This window comes from Mus pahari, chromosome 1 (genome assembly GCF_900095145.1).
Source record: "Mus pahari chromosome 1, PAHARI_EIJ_v1.1, whole genome shotgun sequence".
Taxonomy (NCBI): domain Eukaryota; kingdom Metazoa; phylum Chordata; class Mammalia; order Rodentia; family Muridae; genus Mus; species Mus pahari.
This window is the reverse complement of record NC_034590.1, coordinates 73,911,230-73,926,874: the sequence shown is the minus strand read 5'-3', so window position 1 is coordinate 73,926,874 and position 15,645 is coordinate 73,911,230. Positions and strand designations below refer to the sequence as shown.

The window sequence follows — 15,645 nt, the reverse complement described above, 5'->3', positions numbered from 1 at the left end:
TAGCTGAATTCAGTGAAGAATTTTTCCTTTGTGAGTGCCATGATGTTGGTACTCACATGATGTTGGTACCATGACATTGGACAATGGAGAATGTTGAAGAGACAGTGCAGATGAAAGTCTTTTGCATTTCTACTTGATTTTGCTTCTACTATACTGAGACCAAAGACAAGCATAGCAGACATTCCTTGACATTCATCTCTCCAATTTCAACCTTAGGCAATTGCTCAGCTCTTTATGAATCAGGCAATCACTACTTTACTTCACATATCAACTATAATCACAGTACACTAGAAGGTATGTTTCCAGTTTATTAGTCAACACGGTCTTCTCTTTCCATCCATGCTTTAAGTGGGATCAGTTTGCCATTCTCTGCTGTTTTCCTATTTGATGGTTCCTTCATCACGGTCCTGAAGGCAGTTCTGGGTTGCAAATAGTAGATAATCTATTCCTCACAGGAATGTTTGGTTTGGTTTGTTTTTGTCTGAAAGCAGTTTGTGTAAGCTTTTTGGGTATGGAGTGGGTAGAATGAACTCCAATCTATTATTTATCCTTCTTTGGATAACCAAATTATTCTTTAGATAACCACATTAATGTTAATGTGCCATTTAGATTTAGATTTATCCCCCATACACTTAATCACTGAGAGGTTAAGAGTTGAGATGAGTGAATATTTTCTAATGCTGTGAAAATTATAGTGTAATTGTTATCTCTAAATTGGACCCCAAATAGCCTAATAAATATGTAAATATTCCTTTTCTTTTTCCTTTTTTCTTCCTTCCTTCCTTTCTTTTCTTTTCTTTTCTTTTCTTTTCTTTTTTTTTTTTTTTGTTCATTTTTGTTTTGGTTTGGGTTTTTTATTAGATATTTTATTTATTTACATTTCAAGTCCTATCCCCTTTCGTGGTTTCCCCTCTGAAAATCCCCTATCCTCTCCCCCTCCCCCTGCTCACCACTGGGGCTGAGAGCTTTCACAGGACCAAGGGCCTCTCCTCCCACTGATGACTGACTTGAACATCCTCTGCTACATATGCAGCTGAAGCCATGAGTCCCACCATGTGTTTTCTTTGGTTGGTGGTTTAGTTCTAGAGAGTTCTGGGGAAAACTGGACACATAATGCTTTGTTAATGGGGCAGTTACGGTCCCGTGCTCAAAAAGTACACAATTCAACTGAGAATAAACTAAATATATATGAAATAATAAAATATTACCCATAAAGGCTAGCATCCTAGTAAAGACGACAAAGAAATGAATTATCTACAAAAAAGTAATTGAAAATACAACATAAAGACCTGTACAGACTTGTAAGAGAAAGAGGGGGAAGGGAGGGAGGGATGGAGGGAGGGAGGGAGGGAGGGAGGAAGGAAGGAAGGAAGGAAGGAAGGAAGGAAGGAAGGAAGGAAGGAAGGAAGGAAGGAAGAAGGAAGGAAGGAAGGAGAAGATTGTTGTAAAATGAAATTGATTTCTCAATTATTTTCCTGGAAATACACACCACCTTTATTAGCATAACAGAGACTTCCAATTGATAAGGAAAATAACATGATCCCAGCACCACCTGGGAATTGTCAGGTCACTTTACAGTTCTGATGACACCTGGTCACACTGAGGGTCACAGGACAACCCCATCCTAGCTGCTGCAAGACCACACTTCTGCTGTAATAGTTTCTTCATCAAAGCTGTACACAGACTTGCTTTGAAGCTTTTGAGTGGAAAGGATAGATGTGGAGAACAGAGCCTTGCTTTTCCAACTAAAAACAAAAAAGGAAACTTAGAACTAGGTGAGCAATGTCTCCTCCAGTCTGCTAGAGCACTCTATGGGCACTTGCTTCCACCTCTGCATCAAGAGGAGAGAAAGAAGGAGTGACAGGGGACCAGGACACTAGCACTAGCAGGCTGCTCTGGTGATATTCAGCTCCATTCCCTTTCTGCTGGTGCTTTCTGCTGGTGGTAGTAGGCATATTTTCTGGAAGCAGCAGCAGCTTGATGGGGGAGGAAGGAGTCACCCACACATCACCTCTTCTTGAAGCCATATTTTTTGCATTCATAAAATAGGTCTGTCTTAGAGCTCCCCAAATTGACAATCTTTGGGCAATCTTTTGGAAGGTTAGAAGCTCTATCCTTCTCCTGAAGGGCGCACTCTTTACAATAGTAGGCATGAGAGACTCCAGGACCTCCATAGATCACACATCAGCCCTGGTAAGATCCATGGTTACACTCATCACATATGTGAACCAGGATGCAGGGATGCACATAGGAATCACAGATTACACATTTGTCATCACACTTTTCACACAGTTTTCCAGTACCAACACCAACCTGCTTGCATAAAATCTGTATGATGCTTAGCCATAATTCTTTTCCAAGCTGGCGGCTGGTGATTGCTCTCTGTTTTTTATTATTGTTAAATGTTAAATCTATTTTTCATAAGGAATGTTACTATGATAGTTTTAAAATGTAAAAATTATATAGTTTTTCAAAAATTGAATTCCCATTACATGTGTTTTCTATTATTAAATCTCATAATAATCTTAAGTACAGTAAAAGGCCATAGTAATTATCACAATTTGGCCATCAGAACCTAAGTGATACAATGACTAAAATTAATTGAGACTGCATATTTAGAAGATAAAAGAATTAGTTTATTCTAATTTAGTCAAGTATGACCCAAGACCTATAGTCTATATTTTTCATGTAATAAAACAAACATCTTTTCTAATATTTCCCAGGGCAAAAATCAGAGAATATGAGTATTTTAAAACCTTCTACTTAGCCTAAACTTGCGGAGAATTCCTAGACGAATCTGTTTTGTCCTCACACTGTAGACAACTGGGTTCAGCACTGGAGGTAGAAGCAGGTAGATGTCAGCCATGAGGATGTGGACTATGGGAGAGAGATGTTTCCCGAAGCGATGGACCATTGACACCCCAATTACTGGTACAAAGAAAATGAGCACCACACAGACATGGGAAACACAGGTGTTCAGAGCTTTTAGTCGCTCTTCCCGGGATGCAATACTCAGCACTGCATTCAGAATAAGAACGTAAGAAATAAGTATAAAGACTGAATCCACACCTAGTGTAGCAATGACTACACATAGTCCATAGACGCTGTTGATCCTGGCATCAGAGCAGGATAGCCTCAGAACATCTTGGTGTAAGCAGAAGGCATGGGAGAGGGCATTGATGCGGCAATAATGATAGCGTCTCAGTAGCAAAGGTGTAGGCAGAACAACTCCCATGCTTCGTAGCAGGCAGGCCATACCAATCTTGCCAATCACACTGTTGGTGAGGATGGTAGAATAGTGCAGTGGACGGCAGATTGCTATGAAGCGGTCAAAGGCCATAGCCAGAAGCACTGAGGACTCCAGAAATGTGAATGTGTGGATGAAGAACAACTGAGCATAGCAAGCACTAGCCTGTATTTCTTGGACATCCAACCACAGCACAGTCAGCATTGTGGGAAGTGTGGACATGGACATACCTAGGTCAGTCAGTGCCAAGATGGACAGGAAGTAGTACATGGGCTGATGGAGTGAGGACTCTACCCAAATAACAGAAAGAATGGTTACATTGCCAATGAAGGCTACCAAGTAAGCAAGACAGAAAGGTACTGAGAGCCAAGAGTGGACATACTCCAGTCCGGGAAAACCCTTCAGGATAAATATGGGCTCTGTAACATCACTGCTATTCCAGGCAAGCATGGTGAGCCTCAAGTGGCTTGACAGGTCCTTCTTTATTGCTTAGTCAAGTTTGTACCAGAACAAACAACACAACCGGGGCAAAAATATACATTCCCTCTATGTTCACCTTGGAAGAAAGAAGAATTTGACAGTGGTTATTATATAAGAAATATTTTCTCAAATTATGGAATATCAAGAGTGTGTGCCTAATATTGATGCGACAATAGTGATAGTGTCTCATATAGTCATCTATGACAAATAACTGGACAGATCTTCATCAGAAACACCAGAAAATATACAACATAAAAATATACAGAAAGTTTTACTCTTAAAATATAGTGATAGAAGTAAAGAAAAATCAGAGTAAAAGCACAGGATTTTTCACAAACTTCCTCAGAAATGCTCTTGAGTCAACTGGTGATTGCTGTTAGCCTGCAACCATGAAACAGAACTTACCCCGTGACTTCAGCACACGTCTTCAAAGATCTTTATTCCACATCATAGCTTAATCACAGAAATCCTTCCGATGGTGGCTTTCTGTATGTTCTCTGACAAAAAAATATAAAAGCAATATATTTAACACCATTGTTTATCATGCCTTAAAATATTAAAAGAGAGAATGCCAGTTTGCTGGTATTCATTTCATGGAAGGAGAGGCCAAGAGACAGAGAGAAAGAGAAAGAGGCAGAGAGACAGAGCATCTAAAAGATCAAGCCTAGAATATTGCATGTGCTAAGCAAACAGCTGATGAGCTACACTTTCCAGCACTTATGATTTCTTGATTCATTGTTTTCCCTTTCAGAAGACTGATTATAACTTTTAACAGAGCGGTCAATATACATATTAAGTGTTGCATTTGCTCTTACTGGGAACACAGAGGAAGCTCAGAGATGCAACAACAGCTCAGGGTCTGCCTTACTTACAGATGCTGCCTCTCACTTAGGTAAATCAGCCCTGACCTAAAGGAAAAACTGCTCCAACTGAAGCCTTAGCATTCTATAATGGGACTCCAACTGTTCAACAGTGATGCTGTATTATCGTGGTTGTATTTTGTTTAAACATTACCTGATTATATCTCATTAAAGGTTTATATTTGTTTTTAATTTTCCCTCTAATCTACCATGTGACAACAAAGGGCTTAGGCAATACTACCTGTACTTCCAAAGAGAGTTTAAGTTACAATCTACCTGTCTCTCACACGATGAAAATTTCTCATCTTAAGAAACTCAGTGTTAGACTGAGTCCTGAGTAGGAAAAGTGTGCTTCCACTGGGCCTGTGGGCTTTACTAAAGCAATCTGCTGCCCTGCTCAGCAGAGCATTTACTTTCCTTACCCACAAAGAAAATCATTTCTATTGAAGTTCTGACATTATTTTCCTCACTCAGAACATTTTCTGTATTTCATTTACCAATTGAGTTTATGAAAACAATCTAGACATTAGCATCAACATATGTAGCACACACAACAAATTACAAAAATGCTCATATACACAGGCAAACATATACACACACAGAGCTAGTGTTTTAGAAACAGTGGGAAATTTTCTCTTATTCCATGCCAGGACATTATTCTATGCAAAATTTTCAACCTAAGTACAAATCATATTTCCTTCAATTTTCAGACATTTCTGTGTAAATAACATGGATTATGATTTTGTAATTGTCTTGCTTCTGCTCTGAATATCCTTTATGCTGATTTTAATGTTTGGAAATTTTTAGTTACAGGGTTGTTCACATACTGAACCAAAGAATATAACAAACATTAATATCCTTCCTTATTCCTTAAAATTTTTCTTGTTCATATATTTAAAGCATGCAGCACATTCATATTTTATGTATGTATACATAAATTATTATTAGATACAAGAAAATTATCCTATCACTTTCAGATAACACTTTTTGGATGTATATATATGTGTGGTCAGAGCATCTAAGATCTATTCACCAACCAAATTTGTTTAAATCAGTACATTATTTATTATAGTTCTTAGGCTATTAGATTTCTTTTCTTTTGCAAGTTTCATCCTTTGACCCATTTCTTCCCATTTCATATCCTTGGCTATCTGTATTAGTTGGCGTTCTACTCTGTATAGTTTTGATTTATCATTCATCCATCTCTCAGTATACTATCTGCCATGCTTTTCACTAGCCTTGATCTCTCTACAGTTGTCATTTCTAGGCTCACTTTAATCTACTTTCAGGACACTGATTTGGTTGATTTGAGGGATTGAGTAAAATTAAATTACACTGAGACTGAGAAATGATTGAAAAACACTGGTAGTAATGGCCATTGCTAATGATAGAGGCAAAGGAAAAACACTCGTGTCACACAGTAACCTAATTAAGAGAAAATTACTGAGGACAAGATGCAGTCTTCCCATCAGCATAACTGTGGTCCTCAAAAACACTGGTCAAATGGCAAGCTTGTCTAAATTGCCAAAGAAGAGGAGGAGGAGGAGGAGGAGGAGGAGGAGGAGGAGGAGGAGGAGGAGGAGGAGGAGGAAGAACAAAAAGAACAAGAAGAAGAACAAGAAGAGTGGGACATGATGATGTGTTTCTCATTTCAAAATTTACACCACTTGCCTCAATTACACACAAATGCTTTATAATAAATTTTGTCTCTGGAAGTATATTTTAACACATAATATGCTAAAAACCCTCCCATGATTTATGTGTAATTGAAAATCAACACTTACCTGAGATTTATGCATAAGACAATTGGATCATCAGGAAATTTTTGTAAGCCACCAATAGCCCATTTCACAGATGACTAATAGCTGTGTTGTTTCTTTCTGACCAAACTTTACTACTGCAGATAGTCATATTCTCTTTTTGTTTCTATTTCTGTTTCCTCTTCTTTGTCTCTTTGCATTTACTTTTTGAATGTCCCATTTGTCTCTCTTTCCTAATGTTATTTCTATTTCTTATTTATCTAAACCTATGTCTTTTCAGCATGTGATTCTGTTTTTCTATTTATTCTTTGCCTTTGTCTCTGCATTTTTCCTTGTATTTCTGTTTTAGTTCTTGGTACCTTTCGTTTTTAACCCTCACCTGAGATAAGTCTGCACTGACTGCAGATGGTCTTTGATTCTGGAAGTCTTAAGGCTTGTTATTTATTCCTCTGCATCTATAAATATTCCTCATCTCTCCTGGGGTAGAACACCGGGGATTGTTTTTAAAATCTGCTAGATACTCGGAAGGGAAATGATGCATACAGTATTTGACCCTCAGAGAACAGAACTGTAGTCCTCAGAATGTATCCCTATTGCCATCTATGGTTCCCATGCCTTTCTTCACATGCAGTAGTTTGTTTGTGTTTTAAATTTTTCAAATAAGAACAATGAGGTAAGTTCATTAACAGTTTATTTTTAATTTTTAAATAACATTTTAAATATTTATTTTAAGTAAAATATAATTACAGAATGTTCCTCCTCCAACTTCTCTCTCCAGTCCTTCCCATGCTCCTCCAATTCTTCCTCAAATTTTGACCTCTTTTTCTTTAATTATTACTGATATATATGTATATATATATGTGTGTGTGTGTGTGCTTAGTTAAGCATATATATATATATATATATATATATGTGTGTGTGTGTATATACATATGGTGTCATAAAATATTCTTTTATTCATACACATAACACACAGACACAAACAAATATATAAATGCAAACTTTTGAGTTCATTTAGTGAACTTGAATGTGTATTTTTAATGTATTTTTATGTATGACAATTTGGTATTAGCTAAATAATTAGGAAACTTACCTGTGAGAAAGACTCTCTCTCTAATCAGTGTCATTACTTGTCATGCTTCATCTAGGAATGAAGTCCTGTGATATTTCCCCTGTTAACATGGCCATGTCAATTGGTGTTGGTCACTCTTCAGGTCTTCTTCTTCTGGCAGACGTATTGTTGAGATTTCACAATGTAGCTTTCCATCATATCTAGAAGATATAATCCTGCAGAAGAATTCCTGGTTCTCCAGTTATGATAAAGAACAAAAATGCACACAGCAAAATAAATGTAGCAGATTATGTCTATATATGCTGTACATACACATACATTGTGTGTGGCAGGAAGTGAGGGTATCAGTGTCTGTGTGTGTACCAAATATAATCAAAGAAAAATCTATTAACGAGAGTGTTAAGGGCATAAGAATGTTTCAAAAGGGAATACCTGGAAAAGGCTGAAGTGAGAAAAAGGAACTAATTCTATTTTAATTAAGAATGTTAATTTTTTTTAGAGTAACCAATGTAGGGAAGGCCAGTGCTAGGCCCCTTGCTGAGTGTATTTTAAGGGGACAAAGGCTCATGTCATGGTGCTTAGCTCAGATCATGGCCTCTCAGCACATTCTTGGTTTGCTTACATTCTCATCCCAAGTCTTTATGACTCCATAAGTCCCAGAAATACCTTATGATTCATACCAAGATTTAAAGTGTATACTTTTATTAAGAATATATGCGAATATGGAGAAATGTCAGATATAGATTGGATATTTCAATACAAGACCAGGGACTTTGATATACTAAAGTATTCTATTTTTCTAAGTAATTTTAAATGTTTATGCATAGAAATTGCATGCCCTAAATTAGCTTCATCCTAATTTTTGTATTTTACATTAATTTTTAATAAGATAAATAACCTTATAAATTATTTTTTCCAACACCTTAATAAATAAGTGTTAAAAATAAAGATAGTATATAATAGCCTTTTTTCTGGAAAAAAAAAACCCTGTATTGAGGTGCTTTGGGATAGAACTTGGTATATCACCTACATTTATCTCCCTGTCACAGAGTCTTGAGTCAATTCTCCAGTGGAGGTTATAGGAAAGAAATCCTACCAAAAACTTTGATGAGGGCTTCTCTTGTCTACATTGACCCTCCAAACCCAAGGTCATGCACCTTTTCTGCAGGAAAAACAAATTCAATGACATTGTCAATGGCCATTAATAATCCCTAGGGTTTTTCTTCGGCTCCAGACTGTGATGAGGGATGGTAATATGGACACCAAAGATCTCTGCAGCGTGGAGTGTGGCTTCATTATAACTGAATGAATTCAGTTTGTCAGTTATAGAACTCTATTTTTATTATTTTTTATATTTATTTATTTTGGTTTTTCGAGACAGTTAGTTCTATTTCCTTCTTACTTACATAGCTTGTTCACTTCAAAGAACACACCCAATCAGCTGCACTCTAACGGTCACTCTGCTGTTCAGTACAAAGGCAGTCAAATTTGGGATGAGAGTATCATTATCAAGATAACAGGGAAAACACTTTTCAAGTCAAATCACAATAAAAGATTAATTTATTCGATATGTAAGATAGTTCCACAAACAGAAAATACAATTTATAATGTATTTTTAAAAGGAAGGCAAGACAGTTATTAAGAATGAGGACATCCTTAGTTTTTCAGGCAAATGGAATGAGAAAATATCATCCCAAGTGAGGTAGCTCAGACTCAAAAGGGCATGAATGGTATGTAGTCACTAATAAGTCAATATTAACAGAAAAATACAGAATACCCAAAATACAATCCACAGAACTCAAGAAGATTAACAAGCCAAAGGACCCAAGTGAAGATGCTTCAATCCCACTTGGGAGAGAGAAGAAAGCAATCACTGGGTGGGAGGGGGTGCGGAGGGGCAGAAGAAGGGAGGGGAATGGGTTGCAGAGGAGAAGGGGAGGGGAAAGGGGGAACATGATCAGGTATTGGGTCGGAGTGGGGAGGACAGAAGAGAAGCCCTGAGGGCCAGCAGAATGAATGGAAACAGGCAACCTCTGGAGATGAGAGGTGGGGGGAACCCTCCATAATGTACCAGAGACCTGAGAGGTAAAAGACTCTGAGAACTCAAAGGGAAGGGTCATAGATGAAATGCCCAACATTGGGGAAAACTTGCAGAGTCCACCTCCAGTAGAAACACAGGGCATCAGGCCGGGCAGTGGTGGCACACGCCTGTAATTCCAGCACTTGGGAGGCAGAGGCAGGCGGATTTCTGAGTTCGAGGACAGCCTGGTCTACAGAGTGAGTTCCAGAACAACCTGGGCTATACAGAGAAGCCCTGTCTCAAAAACAAACAAACAAAAACAAAACAAAAAAAAAAAAAAAAGAAAAGGAAAGGAAAGGAAACACAGGGCATCAAGTGGAGGGGTGGGGATACCATCCCACGGTCAAAAAACTGTGACTCAGAATTATTCCTGTCTAAAAGAACTCTTCGCCCCTTCTTAGAACTGGGAACAAATTTGGGATGCATCTCTCAAGGGGAGGATCAAAGGTCTCCTATTGCTGATGCTATGGTGTGCTTACAGACAGGAGCCTAGCATGGCTGCCCTCAGAGAGGTCCAACAAGCAGCTGATTGAGACAGATGCAGATACTTATACCTGACTGACCAATAGACAGAAGTCGGGGACTCCTGTGGTTGATTAGGGAAAGGTTGGAGGAAGTTAAGGAGTAGGGTGACCTTATAGGAACCTGGTCCCCTGAGAGATCTCAGACACTGAGCCACCAACCAGGCAACATGCACTAGCTGGGACAAATCCCGGACACATATACAACAGAGGACTGACTGGTCTGGACTCAGTGAAAGAAGATGCACCTAACCCTTGAGAGACTTGAGACTCCAGGAAGTGGGGAGGTCTGGAGGGGATAGGGGGATGGGGTGGGGTGAGGTGGAGACATCCTCTTGGAGAAAGGGGAGAGGAAAAAAGGGATGAGGAACTGTTGGAGGGCATACCAGGAGGGGAGATAATGCCTGGACTGTAAAAGCAGATTAAAGATAATAATAATAATAATAATAATAATAATAATAATAATAATAATAGTAAAGAAAAAAGAAATACCACAACATAGTTTTTCAAAAAAGGAAGGCAAGAAAGAAGACTCAATGATTTAAGGACAGTTATTTAGCAGAGGACCAGAGTTTGCTTAACAGCATAAGCAAGGAGATCACAACCACCAGTAATTTCAGCTCCTGATAATAAGACTCCATTTTCTGGCCTCAGTAGACACACATATGCATACATGCATGCATTCATGCACATGAGTACACAGCCAAATGCATGCACATAGCTAAAATAAAATTTAAAAAGCACTCCCACAAACATAAAATAAAATTGGAAAGTGATGTAAGTAGATTGCCCTTCCAAAGGAAAAACAAAAGCCAGCATTTATTATCTTATAGAGACAGTTACATTAATCAGGAAGGAACAAAAGTAAATTATCTCAACTGTAGTCAACAACCTCAACAAACAAAATTATCTGGAAAAATATGATGTGGCAAGTTCTCCAAAAGGATATAAAAGTACAAGAAAAAATATATTTATTTTGTTAGATGAGCTGGGGTGAGTTCATAAACATTTAAGTATAAACATCCAAATCTGCACACTGGGAATTGAGCTGAACCATTCTTCAAGGGGCTTTCAGCTGCATGAGAGGCCAATGGGCATTTCAGTCCCTCTGAGTACAGTGTAGTGCATCATCATCCCTAGAGGCTTTAATCTACTGAAATGGCTTCACAGGGGAAGACACAGAATCAGCCTCTCAGAATGTGGTGAAAAGTCAAGTCTGGGGTAGCATTATTCTGATCCATCTCTGTTCAGTCTTGAGGTACAGACCAGGTAGGACACACCTTGGTAAGTGCCTGAAAACCCTTGTGTTCCCTCTATAGACAACCATCACTTAGTAACACCTTACCTTTATTCAGCTATGATTTTTGCCATTCAATACTCATTTCTAAGTAAGTTAATGGAGAACATGAAAAAAAAACCCTTATAATACATAACTGACCCCATTAAGCATCATCCCACTATTAGTATAAAAAACACAAGAAGTGATCTCATGTTTAACTTCAACTTAACGCTGAACTTCATGCTAACTCTACTCTTTGAAAACCTCCAAGGTCTCTTACTGTAATCATTTTTCTTACATTTCTACAAATTAGAGAATTGAATTTCAAAAGCTCTTCTGAACTACAGATAGGCCTAGAAAACCTATGCAACATTCTAGCTTTCTCTAGCTTCTCTAAAAGTCATTCTTTTTATAGCAAAACAAAATATTCTTTCTGGAAACATAAAGAATATTCTAATGAGATCCATAATTTTTCACTGTGCTAAACACAGGGTTGTTTGTCATTTGTAAAGAACAGAGGTCGAAAATGAATGAAAATGTTCTTACTCTATTTTTCTAGATTGATTATTAAACATATAGTTTTATTGTATTAAGAGAGCTGACATAAACTGAAAGCTACTAGTTGGGTTTGGTGTAGAATGATTTATACCCAAACCTTTAACAGCATTAAAACGTTTCAAGGTTAAAAATTAAAAGATCTTGTCAGTCACAACATGTCCCCAAAGAATAGCAATATCTAACTAAGCTTATTATTAACTTTGAGAGTAGAGTTTTCTAAAGAATAACTGAAAGGAAATTTAAAAGACACAAAATCTCTTTTTTTTTGCAGGAAAGACTGGCAGACTGAGTGGCACAGTAGCTGAAGGCGTGAAGCCTGACCTGGTCTGTACATGAGATCGACAGGAGAGGACGCTGAGCAGCGAAAGCCCTACATCCCAGTTAATACTTTATTTACCTCAACAAACTAAACATTAAAGAGCCTTGGAGGGCTCTATCCTGGAGAAAATAAACAAATCAAAATAACAACCAATAACAAAACAAAACTTCTAATGACTCTGTTTAGGCATATGGACCAAAGAAGCAGATAACATCTCTTGACTGATCATTTTGCAATGTCTTTTTCAGCTTTCCATAAAACATTTCTCTTTTTTTCTGGTCACCATCAGAAGTACATCTTGGGAGTTGGAGTATACCAGCCACGACAAACAATTCTTTATTAGCAACTAAGATACTTAATGGATCTGGTAAGGTAGACACAACTGAATATTGCTCTTATGTCACTTATTTGAAGAAACAATAATTTCTCATTGTGCAGGTACATTAAAATAGCACATTGTCCCATAAACAAATTCAAGTAAAATAAAATAAAAATAAGTTATAAGTAGTGTGAAAGTATACTAATAATTGAATGGAAAATAATGAAGTGATTAGTAAATGTAAGCAGGAATTCATAGTGATTTAAAATAATTCACATTTTGAAGAAAAGAATATTTGTAAAAGTGATTAATAATTTTGATACATTAGAAACCAAATACAAATTTTAAAAAATTAAGTATGACAGACAAGTAGTATACACATATACATATATAAAACAGTGAAAGAAAACAGGGAGGGGGACATAGAGGAAGCTGTGAGGGAGGAAAGGGAAGAGGAATATGCTGCTAACTATATTATAATGCCAAACATTTAAAAATTTTAAAATGAAACAAAAATTCAACATGAATGAATGGGAAGTTACATTAAAAACGTGCAGTGTGAGGCTATGCCAGTGCCTGGCAAACACAGAAGTGGATGCTCACAGTCAGCTATTGGATGGAACACAGGGTCCCCAGTGGAGGAGCTAGAGAAAGTACCCAAGGAGCTGAAGGGAGCTGCAACCCTGTAGGTGGAACAACAATAGGAACTAACCAGTACCCCCTGAGCTTGTGTCTCTAGCTGTATATGTAGCAGAAGATGGCCTAATCGGCCATCACTGGGAAGAGAGGCCCCTTGGTCTTGCAAACTTTATATGACCCATCACAAGGGAAGGCCTGGGCCAAGTAGTGGGAGTGGGTGGGTAGGGGAACAGGGTGGAGGGATAGGGAACTTTCGGGATAACATTTGTAATGTAAATAAAGAAAATAATAATAATAATTAAAAACAAAAACAAAAAACGTGCACTGTAATGTTTCAATGAAACTATCTTATTCAATTAATCTGCACTAATAAGTAGTATTTAAAAGGAATATATATATACATATACATATGAAGCTATCTAACAGGGTTAAATCTAAGTATCTAAGAAAATTCAACTAAATAGACATTTCAAAAGAGAGTATTTAATGTGATAATGATTGATTGACAATATCAAAAGTAGTATAACAAATGACTGTTCAGTTAAAAATGTTTAACATATAAATGAGTTGTACATCCTCAACTAAATACTGCATATCAAAGTGCAGAATATCCATTTTATGGAGACTATGCTAATCCAGGGTACTAGCAAACAATAACAGCAGTAGGAAAGGAAGACAAGAGACAGTGAATCAACTGAGACATGCCTATTGGATAATTGCTTTTACAAACTGAATGTGGTTTAGAGAAAACAGCAAGCACACTTACACTCATGAATCTGTCTCACAAAATAATGTTAAAGAGATCAGAATAGAGGGAAGCAATGAGCTCCAACCAGAAAAAAATTCAGAGTGCTCCTTCCTATGAGCAGTAATCATTAAGATTTAGATATTAATAGGTTATACTATGCTTTGATATACATACTGACATGTACTACATTTTTGTATATTGATATGGTTACTTCTGATCTGTTTTCCTCCATGTTAGGTGCATTTCTAAGAACAATTTCTATCTCTCTTGGTTTGACAGCATCTTAAAGATTTCAACAGGACAAAGTCAGGCATTTCAGCCATTCTACTCTCAGCACAACACACCTCTTTGGAGCCATCCATCTTGATTCCACACATACTGGTATGTCCATTCTTAACATCTCTGCTACTGAAGTTTCTATTTTCTATTTGGTTGGGTTCCCAGGGATGGAATCTGCCCACATTTGGATCTTCATCCCCATATGTCTCCTGTACACTGTTGCCATCCTGGGTAACTGCACTATCCTCTTCTTCATAAAATCAGAGCCTTCTCTGCATGAACCCATGTACTATTTCCTCTCCATGTTGGCTCTCTCTGACCTGGGACTGTCCATTTCCTCTCTTCCTACTATGCTTAAGGTTCTCCTGTTCAATTCCCCAGACATTTCTCCTAACATATGTTTTGCCCAGGAGTTTTTTATTCACGAATTCTCAGCTATGGAGTCATCTGTGCTTCTTATTATGTCCTTTGATCGCTATATTGCCATCTGTAACCCTCTGAGATACACTTCCATCCTTACCAGTGCCAGGGTCCTTCAAATCGGGCTTGCTTTTTCTCTCAAGAATGTGCTGTTGATCCTGCCTTTCCCTGTAACTCTAATGCATCTAAGATACTGCAAGAAGAATCTCTTGTCTCATTCCTACTGCCTTCACCAGGATGTCATGAAACTGGCCTGCTCAGACAACAAGTTCAATGTCATCTATGGTTTATTTGTGGCTCTCACAGGCGTCCTTGACATAACCTTCATTTTCATGTCATATGTACTCATCCTGAGAGCAGTGCTGGGCATTGCATCCCAAAGAGAAAGGCTCAAGGTCCTCAGTACTTGTGTCTCTCACATCTGTGCTGTGCTCATTTTCTATGTCCCTGTCATCTCCCTTGCTGTCATCCATCGCCTTGCGAGCCGTAGTTCCCCCATATCGAAGATTCTCATGGCTGACATTTTCTTGCTTGTGCCTCCTGTAATGAATCCTATCATATACTGCGTGAAGAGCCAACAGATGAGAAATGTGATTCTAGAGAAACTGTGTCAGAAACAAAACTGATAATTTGTTCAAGCTCAAGAGAATCTAATCTGTGATGTCAGAAAATCACACAGAATGAATCAGTTAAGGGCTCATGCTGTATGTTAACTTCTCAGCCTCACCTTTCTATATATTTACCAATTCAAAGAATCAGCTTTGCACCTTTCTTGATTTAATATTTAATACTGAGATATTAGTGTAAACATCAAATATATCCTTACTTTTATTAAGTTAGCAATATCAGTCTTTTCATAGATGTCTGGGGAATCATTGGAAACTTAGTGAGTGACCTTAGAGGTCTCTATGCTTCCTACTTTGTCTCCTCTCTGATACTCCTTCCCACTGTGTCTGTTCCTCTGTCCCCCTTTAGTTATCAATTTTCCCTTCTCTTCCCGTCTTGTCATTCCACATGCTGCTCTGAGATTCTGACATCAACCTTCCCTTTGTGTCTATCTCTGG

General features: G+C 37.8%; 2 protein-coding genes and 1 pseudogene across 2 annotated transcripts; 1 reads left to right on the top strand and 2 right to left on the bottom strand.

Annotated features, from left to right (window-relative positions):
• Positions 1-2,007: 2,007 nt before the first annotated feature.
• On the bottom strand, positions 2,008-2,347 carry LOC110338974 (annotated as a pseudogene).
• A 402-nt stretch (positions 2,348-2,749) lies between these two features.
• On the bottom strand, positions 2,750-3,697 carry LOC110336367 (olfactory receptor 51L1). Its single transcript, XM_021218873.1, has one exon. It carries the CDS (start codon positions 3,695-3,697, stop codon positions 2,750-2,752), a length of 948 nt encoding a protein of 315 aa, XP_021074532.1.
• A 10,565-nt stretch (positions 3,698-14,262) lies between these two features.
• On the top strand, positions 14,263-15,207 carry LOC110336702 (olfactory receptor 51A4-like). Its single transcript, XM_021219418.1, has one exon. It carries the CDS (start codon positions 14,266-14,268, stop codon positions 15,205-15,207), a length of 942 nt encoding a protein of 313 aa, XP_021075077.1. The 5' UTR covers positions 14,263-14,265.
• The last annotated feature ends 438 nt before the right edge of the window (positions 15,208-15,645 follow it).